Source organism: Barbus barbus (genome assembly GCF_936440315.1).
Source record: "Barbus barbus genome assembly, chromosome: 42".
Lineage (NCBI taxonomy): Eukaryota > Metazoa > Chordata > Actinopteri > Cypriniformes > Cyprinidae > Barbus > Barbus barbus.
Genome location: NC_136720.1, coordinates 681,723 through 705,110, shown reverse-complemented (window position 1 = coordinate 705,110; position 23,388 = coordinate 681,723). Strand labels below are relative to the sequence as shown.

The 23,388-nt window shown below is 39.2% G+C and overlaps 1 protein-coding gene across 2 annotated transcripts; it reads left to right on the top strand.

Moving 5' to 3' along the window:
* The first annotated feature begins 13,280 nt into the window (after positions 1-13,280).
* Positions 13,281-16,257, top strand: LOC306861733 (uncharacterized protein). Of its 2 annotated transcripts, XM_079404156.1 has the most exons (7): positions 13,281-13,340; positions 13,508-13,572; positions 14,482-14,749; positions 15,014-15,150; positions 15,240-15,263; positions 15,466-15,748; positions 15,934-16,256. In XM_079404156.1, exons 2-7 carry the CDS (start codon positions 13,509-13,511, stop codon positions 16,067-16,069), a joined length of 912 nt encoding a protein of 303 aa, XP_079260282.1. In that variant the 5' UTR covers positions 13,281-13,340; position 13,508; the 3' UTR covers positions 16,070-16,256. The 2 variants fall into 2 exon arrangements, with proteins under 2 accessions (XP_079260282.1, XP_079260283.1); XM_079404157.1 differs by having other exon boundaries at positions 13,318-13,572; positions 15,934-16,257.
* The last annotated feature ends 7,131 nt before the right edge of the window (positions 16,258-23,388 follow it).

Below are 23,388 nucleotides of genomic sequence, written 5' to 3'. Positions count from 1 at the left end.
GTACAGAATATACAGATAAGGCAGTAGTACTATGGACATAATTTACAAGTTTTTAAATACTATCAGTATGATATACAGATGGGTGATATGAACATACTATACAGATGGATTGTGCAGTAAATGTATGTACACTATGAGCAAAAACTATGAATATAACTACAAATGGATATGAATAAGCTATAAATTAAGATATATAAACACTAGTGCAATGAACATTGAAAGTGCATAGAAATAAAAATTTACAGTACATAGTACTCAGTGTGTAGATTGGTTGTTTTTGTTTTGTTTTTTTTAATCGATTTAATGATGGGGAGGGGTGAAGAGTTTGTAGTGGTGTGTGAGGGGGGTATCATTGGACAGAGTTTAGTAGGGAAACAGCTGTAGGGAAAAAGCTGTTCCTGAGTCTGCTTGTCCTTGTTCGGAGGCTCCTGAAGCGCCTCCGAGAGGGCAGTAAGTTAAACAGTCTATGGTCAGGGTGAGAGGAGTCCTTAAGAATGCCGCGAGCTCGACGTAAACAGCGTTTTCTCTGGACGTCCTCAATGGCAGGAAGTGGTGTCCCTGTGATGCGTTGGGCGGTTTTCACCACCCTCTGTAGTGCCTTGCGGTCAGCAGCTGAGCAGTTCCCATACCAGACTGTGATGCAGTTGGTCAGGATGCTTTCAATTGCACACAGAAGTTCAGCTGGATGGTTGGAGACAGGTGGTTCTTCTTCAGTGTCCTAAGGAAGAAGAGGCGTTGGTGAGCCTTCTTGACTAGACTGGATGTGTTGGTGGTCCAGGTCAGGTCCTCCGAGATGTGGGTTCCCAGGAACTTGAAGCTGGAGACACGTTCAACAACCATCCCGTTAATGTGGATGGGGTCATGCGTTCCACTTTTCTTCTTCCTGAAGTCCACAATAAGTTCCTTTGTCTTGCTGGTGTTGAGGAGCAGGCTATTGTCAGCACACCATGCAGCCAGGTGCTGTACCTCCTCCCTGTAGGCAGTCTCATCGTTGTCTCTGATGAGGCCAATCACTGTGGTGTCGTCAGCAAACTTGATGATGGAGTTGGATCCATGCACAGGCCTGCAGTCATGTGTGAAGGGAGTAGAGAAATGGGCTCAGCACACAGCCCTGTGGTACGCCAGTGTTGAGTGTGATGGTGGTGGAGCAGGTGAGGCCTGACCTAACATGCTGAGGTCTGTTGGTCAGAAAGTCCATAATCCAGCTGCAAAGGGAGGTGTTAACACCCAAGTCTCCAAGTTTAGTGGTCAGCTTGGAGGGAATGACGGTGTTGAATGCTGAGCTGAAATCAACAAACAATATCCGTGCATATGTGTTGTTGTTTTCCAGGTGTGTGAGTACCGAGTGCAGTACTGTGCCTACTGCATCCTCAGTGCTTCTATTGCTTCTATAGGCAAATTGGTGTGGGTCCAGTGTGGGTGGGAGGCAGTTCTTGAGGTGTGCCAGGACCAGTCGCTCCAAGCACTTCATAACAATGGGTGTGAGTGCTACGGGGCGGTAGTCATTCAGGCACGTTGGAGTGGAGTGTTTCGGCACTGGCACAATGGATGTGGACTTAAAGCATGTTGGCACCATTGCTTGGGTGAGTGACAGGTTGAAAATGTCTGTGAAGACCCCTGCGAGCTGCTCTGCACATGTCCTGAGCACACGTCCAGGAATGCCGTCGGGGCCAGCAGCCTTGTATGCGTTGATCCGGCTCAATGCTGTGCAGACATCTGTGGAGGTGAGTTTGAGGGTCTGATGGTCTCCTGAGAGTGTGATCTTGGTGGCTGTCTCCTCGTTGTTGTTGTCAAAGCGAGCATAAAAGTAATTTAGCTCGTTAAGGAAGGAGACCTCTGTGACCGTTGGAGTGGAGTTGCATGGCTTGTAGTCACTGATGACCTGGATGCCCTGCCACATGCGCCGGGGGTCAGAGTTGGAAAAATGCTCCTCTACCTTTAGCTTGTAGCAGTGCTTGGCCTTCTTGAGGCCCCTCTTCAGGTTAGCCCTGGATATGCTGTAGGCCTGAGCGTCATCTGATCTGAAAGCAGTGTTGCGGGCTTTCAGCAAGAGCCGCACTTCCTTGTTCATCCATGGCTTCTGATTAGGGTACGTTGTGATCTGTTTCTCTGTTGTGACACTGTCAATGGAGGTATTGATGTAGTCCAGTACAGAGGTGGTATAGATGTCAATGTCCGTGTGAGAGCCACTGGCAGCCTGGGAAGCAAACATATTCCAGTCCGTGTGTTGAAACTTGTCCTGAAGTACAGACTCTGATCCCATTGGCCACACTTTGATGGTCTTCACTGATGGCTTCACACGGTTGATGAGGGGTGAATACTTGGGGGTGAGAAACAAAGAAAGGTGATCAGACTGTCCGAGGTGGGGGAGGGGAGTCGCGATGTAAGCTCCAGCGATGTTTGTGTAAACATGATCCAAAGTTTTTTCTCCTCTAGTGTGGCAGGAGACATGCTGATGGAATTTGGGGAGCACTGTCTTTAAGTTGGAGTGATTAAAATCACCCGCAACAATAAATGCAGCTTCCGGGTGTACAGTCTGTTGTTTACTAATGGCCGCATGCAGTTCGTTCATAGCAAGCTTGGCATTAGCATCCGGGGGAATATAGGCTGCAGTTATGATGGTGGAAGTGAACTCCCGCGGCAGATAGAAAGGTCTACACTTAACCATGAGAAACTCTAGGTTAGGTGAGCAGTGTTTTCCAACAATGTCAGAGTTCGTACACCAAGCTTTGTTTACATAAATGCACAATCCTCCGCCTCTGGTCTTGCCGGAGTCATCTGCCGTTCTATCTGCTCGGAGCGTGTAGCGTCCGGTTAGATCAATAGCATTATTGGGTATGTCACTATGTAGCCATGTTTCAGTGAAAACCATGACATTGCGGTCCAAAAGTTTCTTACTATGGGTGATGCGAAGTCGTATCTCATCCATTTTGTTCACCAATGACCGCACATTAGCGAGGAAAATGCTGGGTAAAGAGAGCCGGTGCGGTGTTAGCTTTAGCTTAGCTCTTAGTCCTCCGCGCTTCCCCCGCCTTTGTTTACGATCTCGGCGCCGCCTGTGAGCACTTCCGCCCGGCCGAGCAGAGTGCGTAGCCTCGGGTGTTCTGGAGATCTCCGGGATGAGTCGATGATTGGTTATAAAACTGTTGGAAAAGTGCAGACCGATATCCAAAAGCTCCTGTCGGGTGTATGATGTTAAGGCAAAGCTGTTCAGTGAGAACAGACCCGAGATGAGCAGGAAAAATACTGCAAAATTGCAAAAACTGGTGAGACGCTGAGCCTCGCGATGTGTTCGCGCCGCCATCTTGGTCATAAAGGTGCAGGTGAGCGTGCAGGTGAGCATGATCAGAATTCAGGTGATTGAGATCTAGGTAATTGACGGAGGGGAGAGCCTGGCCCATCTGTGACAGTAAGTAGCAGCTGGCATAGGCCAGATCACACTCTCAGAGCACTGAAAAACAGCATCAAAACGCGGTGGCAAAGATGGGGGGCGCAAGTGAAATTAGACAAACTTGGGGGGGCGCATGTCCTAAAAGGTTGAAAACCCCTGACCTATAGAGGGAGGAAAGGTGACGGCGTGCTGATGCAGTGTAAACACTGTTTGCCATCTGCTGTGATTTCAGCTTACAACACTTCAGCCTCTAACCTAAAAAAACACATTATGGTAAGAATTATTATAACTCTGTTTGTGTGATGTTTTATTTATTTATTAATATGTTTAGGTGTGTTGTTCTGTGATTCGTATTATCCGCACGAGTAGATTAATAGCAAAGTTTCTCCATCATTTGCAAGTGATTTTTAACCCCCTGATGTTGGCAAATGCGTCAGCGCGTTTTGCAGCATTTTTTTCTAATTAAATCAACAAGAACTCTGTCATTTTTGATTGTGAAGATAAGAGAAAGACATCATTTGAACATAACTGGAGAAATGCAGTAGAGAAAACGGAATATTTGAGGTTATTGATGTAAATCACAGGCAGCTCTCAAGATTAAAACACACCAAAATGTTAACATTAAAAAGTCTATTTTTTTTAGCATGAGACCCATTACCCTTTTAAGTGTTTTGCAAGTAAATTCAACAACGTAACTGTAGCGTACTCTGCTCCCCCTACACCAGTGGCGGCTGCTGGTCTTTCAAAGAGGGGAAGCTCATTTTCGGCCTACATCATAAAAATTGTCCATTTATTTATACGTAAATTCTACCATCGTGTGCAGTTTGCTAGCTGGCTAGTTCACCGCCTGGCCTACTGTATGAATGAATGAATGAACAAACGATCTAAAAAAAACATTAAACTCGATGGAGGAAATGTGGGAATTAGGTTCAACTGAAACAAGGAATGTGGTGTATAATTGTGTGAAATGTATAATGACTTTCAAGGACTTTTTCATTAACTGTTCCCATCTGGTGGAATGACCTGCCCAACTCGATCCGTGCAGCTGAATCCTTACCCATCTTCAAGAAACGGCTAAAAACTCATCTGTTCCATCTTTACTTGACCCTCTAACTCTAGCACTATCTATTCTAATTGTATTTTATCTATGTCTTTTTATTAAAAAATAACAATAATAATAATAATTATCTGTACTGCGTTAGGCTAACCAAGACTTGTAATAGCACTTGCACGTTGTCGCTCTTTTGTTGGTTTTGATTGCTTCTTATGTCCTCATTTGTAAGTCGCTTTGGATAAAAGCGTCTGCTAAATGACTAAATAAATAAATAATGAAAATTGGCCAGCAATTTCGCCAAGCAAATATCAAGAAATAGTTGCAGCAGTTTGTCTTTTGACTACACTTGCAAAGTCCACTATGGGACTGAGCTCGAATCAGTATTACCAAATTCTTTCGATGGAAAGTAGCTAAAGCCAGTTTGAAAAGTCGCTAAATGTCGCCACGACGATCGGGGAAGTCGTGGCCTAATGGTTAGAGAGTCGGACTCGTAATCCAAAGGTTGTGGGTTCGCGTCTCGGGCCGGCAGGGATTGTAGGTGGGGGGAGTGAATGTCCAGCGCTCTCTCCACCCTCAATACCACGACTGAGGTGCCCTTGAGCAAGACACCGAACCCCCAACTGCTCCCCGGGCGCTGCAGCATAAATGCTGCCCACTGCTCCGGGTGTGTGTTCACGGTGTGTGTGTGTTCACTGCTGTGTGTGTGCACGTTGGATGGGTTAAATGCAGAGCACGAATTCCGAGTATGGGTCACCACACTTGGCTGAATGTCACTTCACTAAAATGTCACTTCAGATGACGTCATGCGCTAATTAGCATATTCGTTACGTCATCGCGTCATAAAGGGTTTCCATTAAAATTGATGTAAGAGCCAGGGCCGGCAGTAAGATGTAAGCGCTATAGGCAGAGCAGGCGATTGCCTAGGACCTCAGGCTTTGAGCAGGGGCCTCCATAACAGTAACATCCCCTATACCCCAGTCCACCAGTCAAGTAGCGCAGCAAATACTAGCCTAATTTTTCATTGGATATAGTTGAATTGTCACTCATCTGCAATTAAACTAACTGATTTTGCAGTTTCAAAGTGGGTCCCACCCAGTGGTGTGAAGTAACGAATTACAAATACTCACGTTACAGTAATTAAGTAGTTTTTATCAGTAATTGTACTTTTTTGAGTAGTTTAAAAATTGTGGACTTTTACTTTTACTTGAGTACATTTTAAGTGATGTATCGGTACTTTTACTCCGCTATTTTCATCCGTTTGTGGTCGTTACATGCTTATTTTAATTTTATTTTTAACCATTAATATGAATGGATAGGGAGATAGTGTCTCGTGACTTTCGTCAAATCAAAATATGCATAGAAAACTTTAACCGCCAGCTGCTGTCTATCATGGCTGCTGGAAGTGCATTCCTCAAGCATCAATGGAGTCACATCTTCCTCTAACATGTTAAGATAAATTTTGGATTTCTGCTTAATAAATGATTTATGCTTGCCTATCTACACGACCTGAAATTTGGTGTGAGGTTGCGGGTATTGCGTACAGTGTTAACTCCCGCAAGTGCCACGTTCAGTAAATTCCCACTCACTTAAGAGCCGCGCGATTTGCGCTGCTTCGTCTCTCTCACGCGCGTTCAGCTGCAGTCACTTGGATAAGTTTTTGCTTGTTGAACTTGTTGACTTTTGATGAGTTTGAGAGTGTGATGCGCGCTGTGAAAAAGTGTGTTGGAAACACTGTAAAACGATTTGCAATATTGTACTCAAATTGAGGACCACTCTGCACCTTATTGATGACCTGTGGCGTTAATACTGCATCTGTGTCAGCGCGTGATGTAATAAAACTGCAGCTCATTAATACACTTTTTTTAATTTCTTTTTTTTATCCATTTTATTAAATCCGCCTTCATTTAGCATGTGCACTCGCCGCGCATAAACAAATTTCAAGTTCAACACTTTTTGTTGCATTCAGTTGTGGATGCTGCTGATCACCGAGACCGCCGCGGCTCAGCAAGAGACGTGCGTTTGTGTTTTCTTTTGAAAAAGTTTCCCCAGAAATTTACATTTCCATTTATTCATTTAGCTGACGCTTTTATCCAAAGCGACTTACAATTGCTATATATGTCAGAGGTCGCACGCCTCTGGAGCAACTAGGGGTTAAGTGTCTTGCTCAGGGACACATTGGTGTCTCACAGTGGATTCGAACCCGGGTCTCTCACACCAAAGGCATGTGTCTTATCCACTGCGCCATCACCACCACAAAGAAATACTTTATTTAATGCATTTTTCCTTACAAATTGTTTTATCGACATAACAATTCGAGTAATGTAATGTACATGACGCCAAGCTTCTAGAACAATGTGCATTTGTTAAAATTGTAACATAAATGATCAAGTTTAGTTTTTCTTGTTTCTTTATTGCAAAACGCTAAAACTGGCACCGTTTTGGAGAGAAATGGGCTCTCATTTTAACCCATATCATTCTTCATTCTTTATGACAAACAAGATAATGTGAATTCCAGAATGTACGTTTTTTAAAGGTGACCCTGGACCACAAAACCATAAGTGTCAATTTTTCAAAACTGAGATCTATACATCATCTATACAAAGCTGAGTAAATAATCTTTCCATTGATGTATGGTTTGTTATGATTGGACAATATTTGTCTGAGATACAACTATTAGAAAATCTGGAATCTGAGGGAGCAAAAAAATCTAAATATTGAGAAAATCTCCTTTAAAGTTGTTCAAATGAAGTTCTTAGCAATGCATATTACTAATCAAAAATTAAGTTCTGATATATTTACAGTAGAAAATTTACAAAATATCTTCATGGAACATGATCTTTACTTAATATCCTAATGATGTTTGGCATAAAAGAAGAATAAATATTTTGACCCATACAATGTATGTTTGGCTATTGCTACAGATATACCTCAGCGACTTAAGACTGGTTTTGTGCTCCAGGGTCACACATGTAAATTGCAGTGTAGAGCAGTTATTATGAGGGGGTAGAATCCACAGCTCAGTACCCACTACTCAATACTCATGAGTACTTTTAAATACTCTACTCTTTTACTCTTACTCAAGTAGTTTTTTGGACAAGTACTTTTACTCTACTCAAACTACATTTTTTGGAAGGTAATGGTACTTTTACTTGAGTATATATTTTCAGTACTCTTTCCACCACTGGTCCCACCTTCTGAATGTTTATGTAACGAACGGATCCTTCAGGTCCTGCGAACTATGCAAAGAAAACGGCTAATAGGCACGCAAAGAAGTGCAGCTCCTAATGCAGGTGTGAGTTGTTATCTATTTTGGAGTGATTGCAATCTATTCTAAATATAAACTTGTTCTGTCGATCGGCGTAATTTCTGGAAAGATATCATTCACCGCTTTATTACGAGTTTAAAAAAGCGCCAGTGAATTTGCGCTTATTATTACAATAAATGACATCGCGTCAGGAGCAGACTAGCAAAATAGCTACAAAAGTAAAAGCAGAGAAGTTTGTATTCAAAGCTAAAAGCACTAGAACATTTTTTTTATGTTTTAATAAAGGATCTCAGATATGTAAATTCTGCTGATTATTAGGATTAACCTAACATAATACTTATATTTTCAGTTTCAACTAACTAGAAAATAACTTTTTTCTGCTTAGTAGGGATCGTGTCTTTCTCTTCGGCTTGATATATATTTAAGGTAATAATGCAACACTAATATCATATTATTGATATTAATAATATGACAATATCTGCAGGCAATATTAATTAAATGGGAGGGGGAAATCTTGCCCATACCCAGCTAGCACAAATGATAAAAGCAATTATGGTTATCTACTGAAGTGGTATTCTGGAACTGTGAATAAATTGAATAAAACAGCAAAATAACAATAACGTCAAGGAAAAAAGAGATTCCCTTAGATAAAGTTTGATTGATATGTAGGCCTACAAACAGTACCGGTCAAAAGTTTGGAACTTTTATTATTTTTAATGTTTTTGAAATAAATTTCTTGCTCATAAAGCCTGCATTTATTTAATAAAAATAAAAAAATAAAAATAAACAACTTTTCAATCATCAAAAAAACAATCACAGGTTAGAAAATCACCATTTAGCACTGTTTCTAACATTGATAATAAATCAGCATTAAATGATTTCTGCAGAAAATTGGAGTAATGGCTGATGATAATTCAACTTCACAGAAATATATTTTTAAATATTTTAAAACTGCACATTTTAGAGTTGGCTTTTATTGTGGCCAGCCTCAGGCACATCTGTGCAATAATCATGCTGTCTAATCAGCATCTTGATATGCCACATCTGTGAGGTGGATGGATTATCTCGGCAAAGGAGAAGTGCTCACTAACACAGATTTAGACAGATTTGTGAACAATATTTGAGAGAAATAGGCCTTTTGTGTACATAGAAGAAGTCTTCGATCTTTGAGTTCAGCTCATGAAAAATGGGGGCAAAAACAAAAGTGTTGCGTTTATCATTTTGGTCAGTGTAGTTCCTTAGTGGCTATATGATATAGATCTGCTGATGAGCTGCATATTTTGTATGTGAAACATTTCTATAATAAAAACATCCATTGCACTCTTTTATTTCTAAACTAAATTTAACTTATGTAATGTTAAAAACTGGAAAACTGTTGAATAATATGTGAATACTTTATACATGTAATGACTTTTTTTGTTTTGCTCTGTTCCAACCATCCAATACTTTTTTCATGGTTTTTGAATCGTTTCAACATTTTCCCTCCAAAACACATTTCCAGACACTGAACCCTATGGTCATGTGGGTGGTGGATGCAGTGGGGATGGTGGTGGTGGGCGGAGGATAAACGGGTCCAGATGGGTGGCAGGGGTGGAAATGTCAAGGACATTTTAGGAGGTGTCATTAAACAAACTTTGACACCTGTTACTAACATGATAATCAACAAAACATCATTTCAAGTTAGCTGGAATGTTGAAATAGTAGTAGGTGTTATTTCCTGACTTTCCTAACTCTCATTTAGAAAGGGGTTATACATATTTAGTAATATTTTCATTTTTGTGCATGTCACCAGTGTTTGGGAAAATAAACAAAACCTGCATGTGAAGATAAGAAAATTAAATTTGTTATTGCAAAACTAAAGTATTTTCTTAAGTTGCGGTTTTTTTTCTTACACAATATGTTTTTGACCCCCTTCTTTGGAAGATAAGTGAGCAGTTAATTCTATTTTGCAATACATTCGCCCATATGACCTTCATGCTTACACCATGCAGGTTTACACTTGTGTGTATATATTATATATAAACACACTCATAGTTCAATTTCATACTTCAGCGATGCAGAACTTGATGCTTTTTATTGGTGTTAAAAAATTCTATTATTTGTTTGATGCCAAATAAATGTAAAAAGTGACTGATTAATTAAAAATTCTTACAGGGAAAATATGGCTCTATATGGTTACTTCATTGTTGACTGTCTCAAACTCCAAGGAAAATCACGTACATATTTTTTTTATCATGAAAATCTTTAATATAGAAATCATCCTATTGAAAAAAACTAAAGGCAGATCAAAAATATGTGATTAAAAAAAAAATGTTTTAAGTATTTTGAGGCAAAATAAAATATGTACACTGCATGTTATTATAATGTATTAAAAACTATATGGAAAACTAACCCTGGAACAGATTTGTGTCTGAGTGTACGTTAGCTCTGTTTTTGGAACCGAAATTTGAGGTTATCCACTTACTCTGAGTGAACTTACCCAAATAAGCTGTAGAACCCACTTTCTGAAATGAAAGTCCTCCAGAAAGATTGGCTATGTGTGTTTTTCAAATTAAAGGAACAATTATGCACTAATAAGTTTTATCATATCTGCTGATGGATGAATCCTGTCACAACAGTGATCTTTGTAAGCCTTAGCATACTTCTGCTACTACAGGAAGTCAGGCCATGCATTTTTCATCTTAACATGATGCATGTAGTGAGAAAGTTCACTGTGAAATTTCCGGTGATAGATTTCAGAATTGAATGTGTGGCCGATTGTTCACGACTGGAGTTAAGTGACACTTGAGAAAAGAAAATGAAATTTGTTATTGCTAATCTAAAGTATTTTCTTAACTTGCGTTTTTTTTTTTCTTACGCCATATGTTATTGACCCCCTTCTTTGGAAGATAAGTGAGCAGTTTATTCTATTTTGCAATGCATCTGCGCATATGACCTGCATGTATGTCATATATGGATATTTTGTATATGAGATGTAAATGTCAACATATTTATTATACATACATAAACATTATATATATATATATATATATATATATATATATTTATTAGTGCTGTCAATCGATTAAAAAATGAACTATTTTTCTAAGATTAATCGTGATTAATCCTACTTAACATTAAAGTTTTTAAATATACTTTTATATTGCAATAATTTCACATTCAGTCTTCAAATGTACAATGAACAAACTACATAAAAACAGTGTATTTTTAATATTTCTTTAATGGCATCTTTTTTATGATTGAAGGCCAGCATCACTGATATCAATACTACTTATGTCTTAATATTTAACCATTGACTGCAGCCATTCAGCATTACAGTATAATTGAGAACTGACCATTTTAACATTTATTAGACTTAACGTCTAATTTAAGTGAACTTAAAACAATCTTCACATGAACCCATTATAATAAATGACATATTTAGCTAGCTGTGCCCTTCAGCAGAAATATACAGAAAATTAATACTTACCAAACACTAAATTCTAAATAAAATATAGATGAACCCCTTAAAGCTATAAAAGATTTTCTCTTTTTTCTTTAGTTCTTGGATTAATAGACATCACAGCAGCAGGTTATTAGCTAATTTGCCTGATATTGCTTTAAAAGCTGCTGCTGCTGTTGAATGTGATTCAGATCTGACATGCATCTTTACCTTTTCTGACCCACTTCAGGTCTGAAAGTCTCAACTAATGAGCGGATGAGTTGAATTGGGTATTTTAGATGAGGGAGACAGTGCTGGGGTGCCTCAGGACAGTTTTTAAAACCATTTCAGAGACATGTTCTTAAATGTGACGCATATATAACATATTGCATGCATGCACACAGTTTAAAGGCAGCTTTATTCACCTTTTTGGTAACTTCATGCCTGAACTGACGACATAACTACGACATTGCATGCACATGGTATGTGCTGTTAAACGATTAATCGCATTCAAAATAAAAGTTTTTGTTTACATAATATATGTGTGTACTGTGTATGTTTATTATGTATATATAAATACACACCCATGCATGCATATATTTAAGAGAAATGTTACATTTATATATTAAATATATTTATATATAATTTAAATTACATGAATATAAATATATACTGTATGTGTGTGTATTTATATACACATAATAAATATACACAGAACTTTTATTTTGAATGTGATTTATCGCAATTAATCATTTGACAACACTAATATATATATGCATATTGCATATTTATGTCAATATATGAAATTGTTACAATTTGTAAAAGGTTTCATATATGGCTGTGCATATATGTACACTTATGTTTTTACTCTGTATAAGCATGTATGTATATTTCATATATGAGGCATTTGTGTATGATGGGCAGGGAAAAACACAGGGAGAGAGAGAGAGAGAGCTTCCATCTCCAGGTCCCGGGGAAACACAAACCATGATAACACCAAATTAAAGATTGAAATGAATGTGACAATGTTTCATTAAACACACTGTAGGATAGAAATAATGGCTTCAGGAGGGGAAAGGGCCAAAACAATAAACAAAAGAGCAATCTTAATAAAGGTTGTTGTTTTTTTGGATACAACTTAACTAACCAGAAAATAAAATAAAAACAAAAGACATCATAAATTACCTGAGTCCCTCGTTAGTCAAAACACAGGAGAAAAGCTACCATTCCTACAAAAGATCCCAAGAATAAAGAAAATAAAGAGTCTAGGTGCTGGAAGACTGCAGTAAAGATCAGAAGTACCCTTCTCTCTCCTCTGTTTGGGTTATTATACACCGCTCCAGGCACACCTTGACCAGCTGGAACACCAATCAGACGGCAGTCCCAAACCTGTCAGTGGATAGACACAAACCAAGAGAAAACACAGGGACATCAGCAGCAGAAAAATAAACATACGGCCCTATGGATGTAGCAACATATACGTCAAAATATCTGTTATACATACAGTATATAACCAGGGTGTAAATTCATATGTCGTTTCATTTTTTGCTGTGCATACATGTACATTTATGTTTTTGCATTATGTGAGTATATATGAACATATATGAGTTTGGCTGGAGTCTTTGCGGTGTGTTCAAGCCCAGCGTTTCAGCCCAGATGCAGCTGACACGGGGGCTACGTGGGCTTTTGTCACCACTAGTTCTCTGGGCATCAGCTTGGTGTGTCAGGGCCCAAGGACAGCTGTGATCTCCTCAGTCAGGTGGGCAGATTCACAGATCTGCAAGCACTGGCTCTGGGCCGAATCAGGCTTCTGGCTGCGGCTTACAAAATATCCCTCTAGGACCATCTATAGGTAGTTGTGATTTGAGCCTCGAAGGATTGGGTCGGTTATTCTGTCACGGTAGTAAGGAGAGAGTTGAGGCGTTGATCTGATTGCAGGCTTTTAAATAGATGAACATGATGAGGGAATGCAGGAGGAATAAAACGATTGCTAAAGAAGGGAAGGGGCTTTAACAAGGAACATTTAGCAATACTTTCTTTTTCTTGCATGTCACTGGAGTTTGCGGAAATAAAGGAAGCTGCATGTGCAGATAAGAAAAAACTTTTTTTTTGTTCTGACCTCCTTCTTTGAAAGAGAAGTTTATTTTTCAGTACAGCATATCCGCCGCATGATCTGAGGTTCAGCCACTCTGAAACTGAGGAGAGACAGGTAAGGGCCATGCTTTTGCAACACCGATAATGGCATTCATGAGTCGGCCAACCGGATTTAAAGATGCATTGCTAATCTGACACACAATGAACAGCAAAGGGTCACAGCATAGACTGTAATCAGGTTAGACTGCAATAATCTGTTGATTGCTGTGTGTCTGTGGTCAGGATGGGTGTACTTGTGATGCTGTTGCTCTCTCTACTGCCTGGGCTGTGTGAGGCTGTATTGACAAGTAAGTTTAAGGTAATATATTTGTTACTGATACCATGTTGAATTCTGAAGACAATTAGATAACTGCTGGTCATTAAAAACTATAGGCCTGTTCCACAAAGCAGGATTGAGTTTTGCAGAAGTTTTTAACTGGAATAATTGCCACAGTCACAGATGCTACATGACTATCCTGCTTATATTCTGGATATTAGATCACAAACCGATATTTCTGACACAACAGATACAACTCCCTCTCTCACACTGACAAAATAACTTATTTTTAAAATAATATATGTAGCAGAGGCCAGCGGGTAAGTACTGTGCAGGTTAAACCTCACTCCCCGATCTCAAGTGGCGCTCTAGCGACAGACGCTAGAGGCCGTGGCCTTTAGCATCCTTGTTAGAGCACCCGCCTCCCATGCCGGAGACCGCGGTTCGAATCCCGCTCGGAGCGGGAGGAGTAGGACCGCGACATATATTTATTTTGAAAGTGGGAATATTCTATCTGTATCTGCATTTTTAGATGAGTATTTAAATAGAATTAAAACAGTGCTTATGTAAATTAATGTTATATTGATAAAATGTTAAAAGTAATATTTTATGGTTACTTATTATTAAATGTTCATAACAAATTTACTAATCTACTGTGATAGTCAACATATTCAGACGATTCATACTCTGGATGATGATCCTTCATGTGAAAATGCAGTTATCGTTCATTATTCATTAGTTAGTAAAGTCATTAGTAAACTATATGTTTATAGCAAGCGTCTAGTGCATCATTACGCCAGACTGGATTTGCTGGGTTTTGTCAAACTAAAACCAATCATGAGTTTCAGTTTGCTTTCTTGAACAGTGCCCAGGCCCATTTATTGGTGGGTTTTTATTTGAAACTGACATATTAAAATAATTTCTATATCATTCTGAACAGAAAATCTCGCTCTTGGAGCCAGTGCTGTCCAATCGTCTACATACAATTCCATTGGAATGGCATATGAAGCTGTAGATGGAAAGAGAGATACAAATTACAAGCACACATGCTCTCAGACTGCGATTCAAAATAACCCTTGGTGGAGAGTTGACTTGATGAAAGTCTACCACATTACCAGGGTGACCATCACTAGTGGTGAAGACCAGATCAGTGGTGCTCAGATCCATATTGGCAACGGATGGACAAACAACGGCAACAGCAATCAGCTGTGAGCACTGTTTTCTCTGTCTCTCTCATTCCTCACACAATTGTGAAGGCATTTCTTTTTATTAGATCAGTGTAGGTTGCATTGGTTCATTATTTGTTTTGAAATTGAAAAGTTTTTATTTTTCTTCTCATTTTCCTTTTTCTTGAATAGGTCAAAATTATCATTTACTTTTTTGTAAAACTAATTTTCGGAAAAAAAAAAAAAAAAGTCCGTTTTTTTTTTTTTTTATTATTATTTCTCTTTTTTATTTGTGTTTGTCCATAGGGCTGCCACAGTTTGGTCCATCCCATCTGGAGGCACAATATCATTTGACTTTACGCCTATCGAGGGGCGATATGTCAACATTTTTCTGCCTGGAATGCACAGAGCTCTCAGTTTGTGTGAAGTTGAGGTTTTCGCAGGTAAAAGACAGAGAAAAACATCTGTGATTTCATTTGTTTCTGTACACATTAATGTGTGAATAACGCTTATTACTATACTTTATTAACAGAATACGATCCCACTTGTGTTCCGGGTGAGTGCTATTTCGAACTTTAAAGCCCTTTCAGTATTAAACACACACATATTCTTACAAATGTTTCAGAGATGTCAAAGCAGTCCCAAACCAATAATCCATAGTTATGCATATAAAATGGAATTTATGTATTCAAGCACAACAAAAGAACAGATTTAGTTTAAGTGTTTAAATGTTCTGCTATTTGTTCCATGGGAAACAGGCAATCTTGCTCTTGGTGCCAGAGCTGTCCAATCTTCCATAATTTTAGGTAATGCCCAAAACGTTGTAGATGGAAATAGAGGTCCACGTGAACCGAGGTCTTGTAGTTGTACTAAACCTGTCAGACCATCCTGGTGGAGGGTTGACTTGAAGAAAGTCTACAAATTAAAAAAGGTTACCATCACTGTTCACGGGGGTCAACGACATCCAGGGCTTGAGGACATAGAGGGGTCTCTGATTCGTATCGGCAACAGCCTGGAAAACAACGGCAACAACAATCCACTGTAAGTTAGTTAGGCTAATTCTCTCTCTATGCTTTTATGTTTTTTATGGGTTTGTAGTTTTCAGTCCTGTCAAGTAGAGGCATCTTGCATAAGTTCACTGGTATTGAATATAATGCTTCATATTTGGATAAAAGCATGCCTCTGCCAGAAGCATATACTCTCTTTTTCTCTGTGTTTGTCCACAGGGCTGCAGTCATTAAGAACATTCCACCAGGAGCCACAAAAACGTTTGAGTTTGCACCTATTTATGGACGATATGTCAACATTGTAGGCAAAACCCCATATCTATGTTTGTGTGAGGTTGAGGTATATTGCTGGTGAGATATACACGTGAATAGAGAAGATGCTGTGTGTGTGTGTGTGTGTGTGTGAACTACGCGCGCAAGTTAATAAAACACACATCCAAGAAAAGAAAATACAAATGAACTAACTAAATTAACTACTAACCAAATTAACTAAAATGTCTACCAATGTCATGAAATAAAAATATTATTACAGCGAGACTCCCAAAAATCTTTTGATATTTTCACATTTTTCAAAAGATTTATTTCCCTTATTTTTCCCTTTTATTTAGATAGTACAACTGGAGATTTGAAATGACCTTAAAGACATTTCACAGTTAGATAAAATGGGACAAGATATTATGTATGTGTATATGTGTGTGTGTGTATAAACAGTTGTGCTCAAAAGTTTACATACCCTTGCAGAATCTCCAAATATATGGAGAAAGTTTAACAAAATATGAGAAATTTCAAAAATTGTATGTTTTTTCATATTTAGTACTGTCCTGAATAAGCTCTTTCACATAATAGATGTTTACATAGAGTCCACTAGACAAAATAACAGCAGAATTTATAAAAATGACCCTGTTCAAAAGTTTACACACCATTGAATCTTAATACTGTGTGTGGTTACCTGGATGATCCACGGCTGTTTTTTTGTGTTGTGATGGTTGTTCGTGAGTCGCTTGTTTGTCCTGAACAGTTAAACTGGCCACTGTTCCTCAGAAAAATCCTCCATGTCCTGCAGACTTTTATATATTTGAACCCTTTCCAGCAGTTGACTGTACGATTTTTAAATTAATTTCATAAATTTATGTATTTGGAGATTGTATTATTCCTCAACATATTTTTGACCAATCAGCTTTCTTAAATTCAAAGTTGCTCTCGTTGCTTGGTGCTTACGGCTTAACCCACTCTCTCCAAAAAGTTCAGATACTCACAAAAAACACTATATATATATATATATATATACATACAGTTGCATGCGAAAGTTTGGGAACCCCTTGCAGAATCTGTGAAAATGTGGATAATTTTACCAAAATAAGAGAGATCATACAAAATGTTTGTTATTTTTTATTTAGTACTGTCCTGAGTAAGATATTTTACATAAAAGATGTCCATATCTTTTTAGCCAGACCTGGACCAAAACAGTGCCATAATCCAACCCAGAGTGAGTTAAATAATAAAAACAGACGTGGCTGATATATGCACCTTATATGGTATTCTTATATGGCTGAGTTCTGTAAAGGCTGACGGCCCTTATGTGGCCCACATGTGGCTGATACACCAAAATGTTTTTTATGTTTATAGTATTTGAATAACAGAATTACAATACAGAACATAACATAACAGAAGTGTGCTATTTTGTAAATGTCAGATGAGTGAATACATGTGCAAAAATGGATACTTTTAGTAAGTCTCGCCAGTCTTTCTCACTCACAGTCTGTCAGGAAAGAGAAGAGAAAAAAGAACATTAGTATATCATAATTAGTATCATAAAGTAGATACTATTTGAAGACAAGCACATAAATGACTGTAAATCAGCACTCTACACTTTCTACCACCCAAGACATGAGTGCTGCTGTGAAACCCCTTTTCTAATAGTTTTTTTTATTTTTTTAGCTATTTTAATAACAGGCTATTTTTAGACATAATATACATATTAATGAAAACATTAGGGGTGTAATGATACCTCAGTTTGAAAGTCACAGTTTCAAATATTTTTGGTACAGCAGGGGGAAAAAACTTTTTTTTTTATTAAACGGTGGTTTACCGAACAATTTGTGGCTCTGCCTTTGAATAAACTCAGTTATAATTACAACTTCCTTAAGGATAAAAAAATCTATCTCAGCTAATGGTATACAATAGGGCTATTAGAGCACATTACTAAAATATGAAAGGCTGCAATTAACAACAGAGCCCAATCTATTAAATTCTAATATTTTAGATACAATGACCAACAGTTAAAAAAAGAATGCAAACATATAAATTGAATGATTTCCTGAGGGAAAGGTATTGCTGTTTTATTGGCATTTTTCCGCAGTTGCTGAACTGATTGAGATTAAGTGACATGAGCGTGTTTATTTCGTGTTATAACTGGTTGTAACTAGTAGAAAAGAGGATTAAAGGGAAGGGATGATCGCGTTCACGTGCTCTCCACGCTTCCGCGTGCAACGGTCTGTTACGCCACATCAAACAGCGTCAAAACGGCATTTATGGATTGAATTTATGAATAAAGTAGACATAATTTTAAAGATGAGACTTTGTTTCTTATCGAAAAGAACAAAACACGAACCTTGCGATTACAGGATGTAATGTAGCCTAGGAATAAAGTATAGTGAGGATTTATTCACGGATATGAACTGAAATGCACGTGCAGTGGTTAAAATAATTCTGTACGAATAAGTGTACCATTACACCCCTATAAAACATTTAAAACACCAAAACTATACTTATCTGAATAATATGTGTCTGGGCAAAGGCTGTTGTTGTAAATATATTCATCATCATGTTCTTTTTTAACGGCGGTTGAACAAGGAAGCGGAGTTGGAAATATATATTGGAATAACGGATACATTTTCAAAATGTCAGTAATCCACCAATAGGAATAAGGGAAGATACAAAACAACCAATAGCATTGCTGAATGGGCAGAGATGTGGACTGCCACATGACTATAGCAGTTTATATGTGTTTTCCAAATAAAAGCCAAATGTTAACCATAAGTTTACACATTCCATGGTGTGCCATAGCCAAGCCATATATGGCTCTCATATCTGGACCATATAGCTCAAAACATATTGTCATCCAAAAGAAAATTCCCTCCAATTCTAAAGCTATGGCAAAACATATAAGGGGAAAGTTTGGCCCATATGTGCTCAGCTATGCCATACCTAGGCCAAATGTGACAGCTATTATTGTGTAATTTAGCAGTAAAATATAGAAATGTTATTATCTTACTAAAAAGAGAATGTAAATCATGGAAGCAATCAATATATTGGATAATGTGTTAAATTAGTCTAAAACTGAATATCTGAATATAGACTGTGAGTTCACATGAGCAGTGCTGGAGCATTCCAGGACAAAATGTCAGGTGAGGACATCAAGGACATCAAGAAGGATGAAATCACCTCCAACCAATGGGAGGCCATATATTTTAAAAAGGGCAGCTTCAGCAATATTCCACCATTAGATAAAGGATTAGAAGGGCTACAAAATAATGGTGGCGAACCAATCAGACAAACAAGCATGAGAAAGTACCAACTTTGTTACATTGTTAAAAGTAGAAAGTGTATAAGACATGGAGTCTGAACAAACAAAGACTAGAGGCAGTGGATGTGGCGGCTGTCTTCTCGGCTTTGTTATTCTGTATAATAAAGTCTTCCTTTGGCACCTGAAACTCTTCTGTTTTGAGCTTCCCTGACTGCACTGACTGAGACCCAGACAAGTAAAGTAAAGTTGTGACGTATTGTCAAGTATGGTGACCCATACTCGAAATTGGTGCTCTGCGTTTAACCCATCCAAGTGCACACACACAGCAGTGAGTAGTGAACAAATGCACACACGCACACACACCGTGAACACACACCCGGAGCAGTGGGCAGCCATGCTGCGGCGCCCGGGGAGCAATTGGGGGTTCGGTGTCTTGCTCAAGGGCACCTCAGTCGTGGTATTGAGGGTGGAGAGAGCGCTGGACATTCCCTCCCCCACCTACAATCCCTGCCGGCCGGGGACTCGAACCCGCAACCTTTCGATTACGAGTCCGACTCTCTAACCATTAGGCCACGACTTCCCCACAAGCAACAACCTCTCTGGGCCACGACACTATCAGCCACATTTGGCCCAAACGTTCTTGCTATCTGCGTATATACATATATATTTATTTTTTTCTCGGGTGAGCAGCAGAACGTTTGTAAAGAGTGTGTAATAATAGCAGCAATAGCAGAAATAATAGAGTGAAATATTGTAATATATAATCATTATAAACACTTTAAACATTACTATAGATTAGTTCCCCTCACTCCAAAACAAATGTAACGGTATGTAGAACAGATCAAGAATGAAAAAATTTAAGCAAAGCGAAACTGAAAGCACCAGGCGTTGGGTTCACGTATCTCTCTAATTCGACACAAATCCAAATGTTTCCATATTCGCAATGTATTTGAATGTTAAGCTATTACTTATAATGTAGCCTAGGCTTTTCTGTCGCTATACTTCACGCGCGTTCGTATAGCGACAGAAAAAATCATCCTCTTCACATGAGCAAAAATGTGCTTGGCACAACAGTTGGACCGGTTAAACTACAGACTCTTTAAGAGTGTAAGACCAGTGTAACCTTTTATATAACAGTATTTTATTTTGATAATGAAAAGACTGCAATGGTAAGTTGGAAGTGCTAGAATGAGGTGAAACATAAAATACTCAATTTTTGGTCATTTTTGATCATACAGATAAGAGTAAGACATAATTCGAAACCGCAAAGGGTTTACTTTTACTTTTGCATGCACACAATAAAAACAGAACATACTGTGTTTTTGTAAAATAAAGCAAACAAAGTGGATGCGCGTTCTGTCATCTCGGTTTCCTTTCTGTGAACTTGTTTGCTGAGTGCTGCGCCTCACATCTGTTTTAAATGTTAATTATTTAAGTCAGATATATTTGACGTAGTTATACCTTTTATATATAGACCAGGGATGGGCAACTTCGGTCCTGGAGTGTCACTGGCCGTTTCTCAATATGCGTACTTGTCTGTACTTGTGTTCTTGTGGACTTGTGAAACGTCATCAGTCGCTGCCGAAGTACTGTTCCAATTCAAAGTTCACATCTAGCCAAGTCCAGTTCAAATCCCCGGATGTGTTCTTGATCCGCCCCTTTTACCGAGGATGCATCGAGAGGTGACTTGTGCGGACTTGATACGGGCCATAACCCAGAATTCAGTTCGTCCTCCCGTCCTCGAGAGTTCGTTCTTCTGAGTCGAACTTGGCAAGTCCAAACTCGAAAGGACGGAAGTCCAGACTCTGCGAACTTGGTATTGAGAAACGGCCACTGTCCTGCAGAGTTTAGCTCCAACCCTAATCAAACACACCTGAACAAGCTAATAAATGTCTTCAAGATCACTAGAAAGCTACAAGGTGTGTTTGATTAGTGTGGGAGCTAAACTCTGCAGGACGGTGGCCCTCCAGGACCGAAGTTGCCCATCTGTGAAATAGACTATGATTGTATTTTATTTTTATGAAAACAAATGTTGTTATTTTTTAATGTAGCATACATTTACATTTTCCTTATGATCCTGGTGACCCATTTTTGACCCAGGGTTTGAAAACCTGTGCCCTAGGCTGTAGTTAGGTCCATGCAGTAGAGCCCTGCGCAGGACTGTTTTCTTAAACCCGCACCCGCCCGCTCCCACGGAATATCTGACCAGGACCACCCACTCCCGCAACCTGCGTGTTCCGCTCCCGCCTGCGACCGCAGACTTTTCTCTCAGAGCTTGTTAAAAATGTCTGCTACACAACTCAAATATTCGTTCCACTTAACATCCAGAATAGCAGGCTGTAAACATGATTGCGTTTAAATAAGATGAAGTAATGCTAAACCAAAGCACCACACGTGACAAAAACATTGGGTATTTGAGTAAAAACAGTCGGAGTCTGTGTTGGTGTTGCTGTGTCCTCGTCCCGAGTCTGGAATTCACCCGCTGTCTACGGATCCATTCCTCACCTCAACCCACCTGTGTAGCTCATCCAGTCACTGCGTCGCTCCTCATCATCTGTATCCTGTTGGTGTCTCACTTCTCTGACACAATAAACCTTTTGTTCACTTGCAACTTGCTTCCTCATCTCTCTAGTGTCATGACACAGGAGGCTTGTGGAGATCCCAGGATCGGTGGAGAACAGGAGCGGAGGAGATCAGGAGCGGTGGAGATCGTCAGTGGTGGAGCTGCGGGAACTAGGGAGGTAAGCAGAGCAGGTAACTGTGAGAGAGTCAGGCTAGGTTCGGGTTAGTGAACGGTAGACCGGACGGGGAAGGGGTGCTGGCAGAGTGCAGATATAGTGGTACTGATTGGCTGTGGCAGGTTCGGTGAATTAGAAGGCAGGTGACTGTGATCTCGTTAGCGTGGATGCTGATGACTGGGGTGACTGTGATTCACTGACATTACCCCCCCCCCCCCTCCAGGGGCGGCTCCTGACGCCCTAGCACGACGACGAGGGTGGCCCCGGCCTCTGGGTGCGGGACGACTGGGGTGGTTTCTATGAAAGTTCCTGGCCACCCAGGATCTCTCCTCTGGTCCATAACCAGCGGCAAAATATGTCCATGTCAACACTTGAATCCGACTACTTTCTCAATCCAATCATCCAGTTATATTTCATATTCAACAAATGTGTCCATTTAAGATATCTAACTATGTCCTGTAGATGCATACCTAAGTATTTAATGAAAATGATCCTCTAAGAAGCAAGGTCCAAAATAACATTTTACACTTGTCTTGCACACATCAAATAAACAGTCACAATTCTATAGTGGTACAATTTGCTAAGGCCAATGTTTGTTTGTTTTTTGTTTGTTGTTTGTTTTTTAGTTTGTTATGACATAAAAATTAGTTTTAGAATTAAAGTGTACATAAATAGGTTAAGCAAAATAAATGTGTTCATCTATGAGAATTTGTTTTTTACACCTTTCATACACATACTTACCTGCAGACAATACAATGACATTCATTGTCCCTTATTTTCCTTTTCTAAAGTTGGCAACCCTAAATGTTATGCATTTTCACAGTATGTTAACAGTGTCAGAAAATATCTCAGTATACAGTATACTATATATTCAGTATTACATGTAAATTTTGTAAAGCATCTTCACAGAAAATGAAAGTTTCTACATTGCGTTTAGTAGTTTATCAGTGTCAATATGTTAGTTTATCTTTGTCACTGTGTTAGTGACCCATACTCAGAATTTGTGCTCTGCATTTCACCCATACACAGCAGTGAGTAGTGAGCAAACACACACCGTGAACACACACCCGGAGCAGTAGGCAGCCGTTTTTGCTGCGGCACCCGGGGGAGCAGCTGGGGGTTGACATGTATTCAAACAGTGAATATGATTAACAGCAATGATTATATGTTGCGATCAAACTTAATGCAAAGTTTGATAGTTTTGTATGTTGGTTCAGGGTTGGCATCATCTGAGGTCCTCTGAGGGGTTGGCATCATCTCTTCTCAGGTGTTGGGGTCAAAGTAAGTGGCAAAAAACTACCTGTGTCGACCAATTTATGCTTACGCCATTTATGTTCTTACACTGATAAAAGAAAATAGGTTACTGTATTTACATGACCTCGAGCGTTTTCTGCTTATTAAGCATAATTG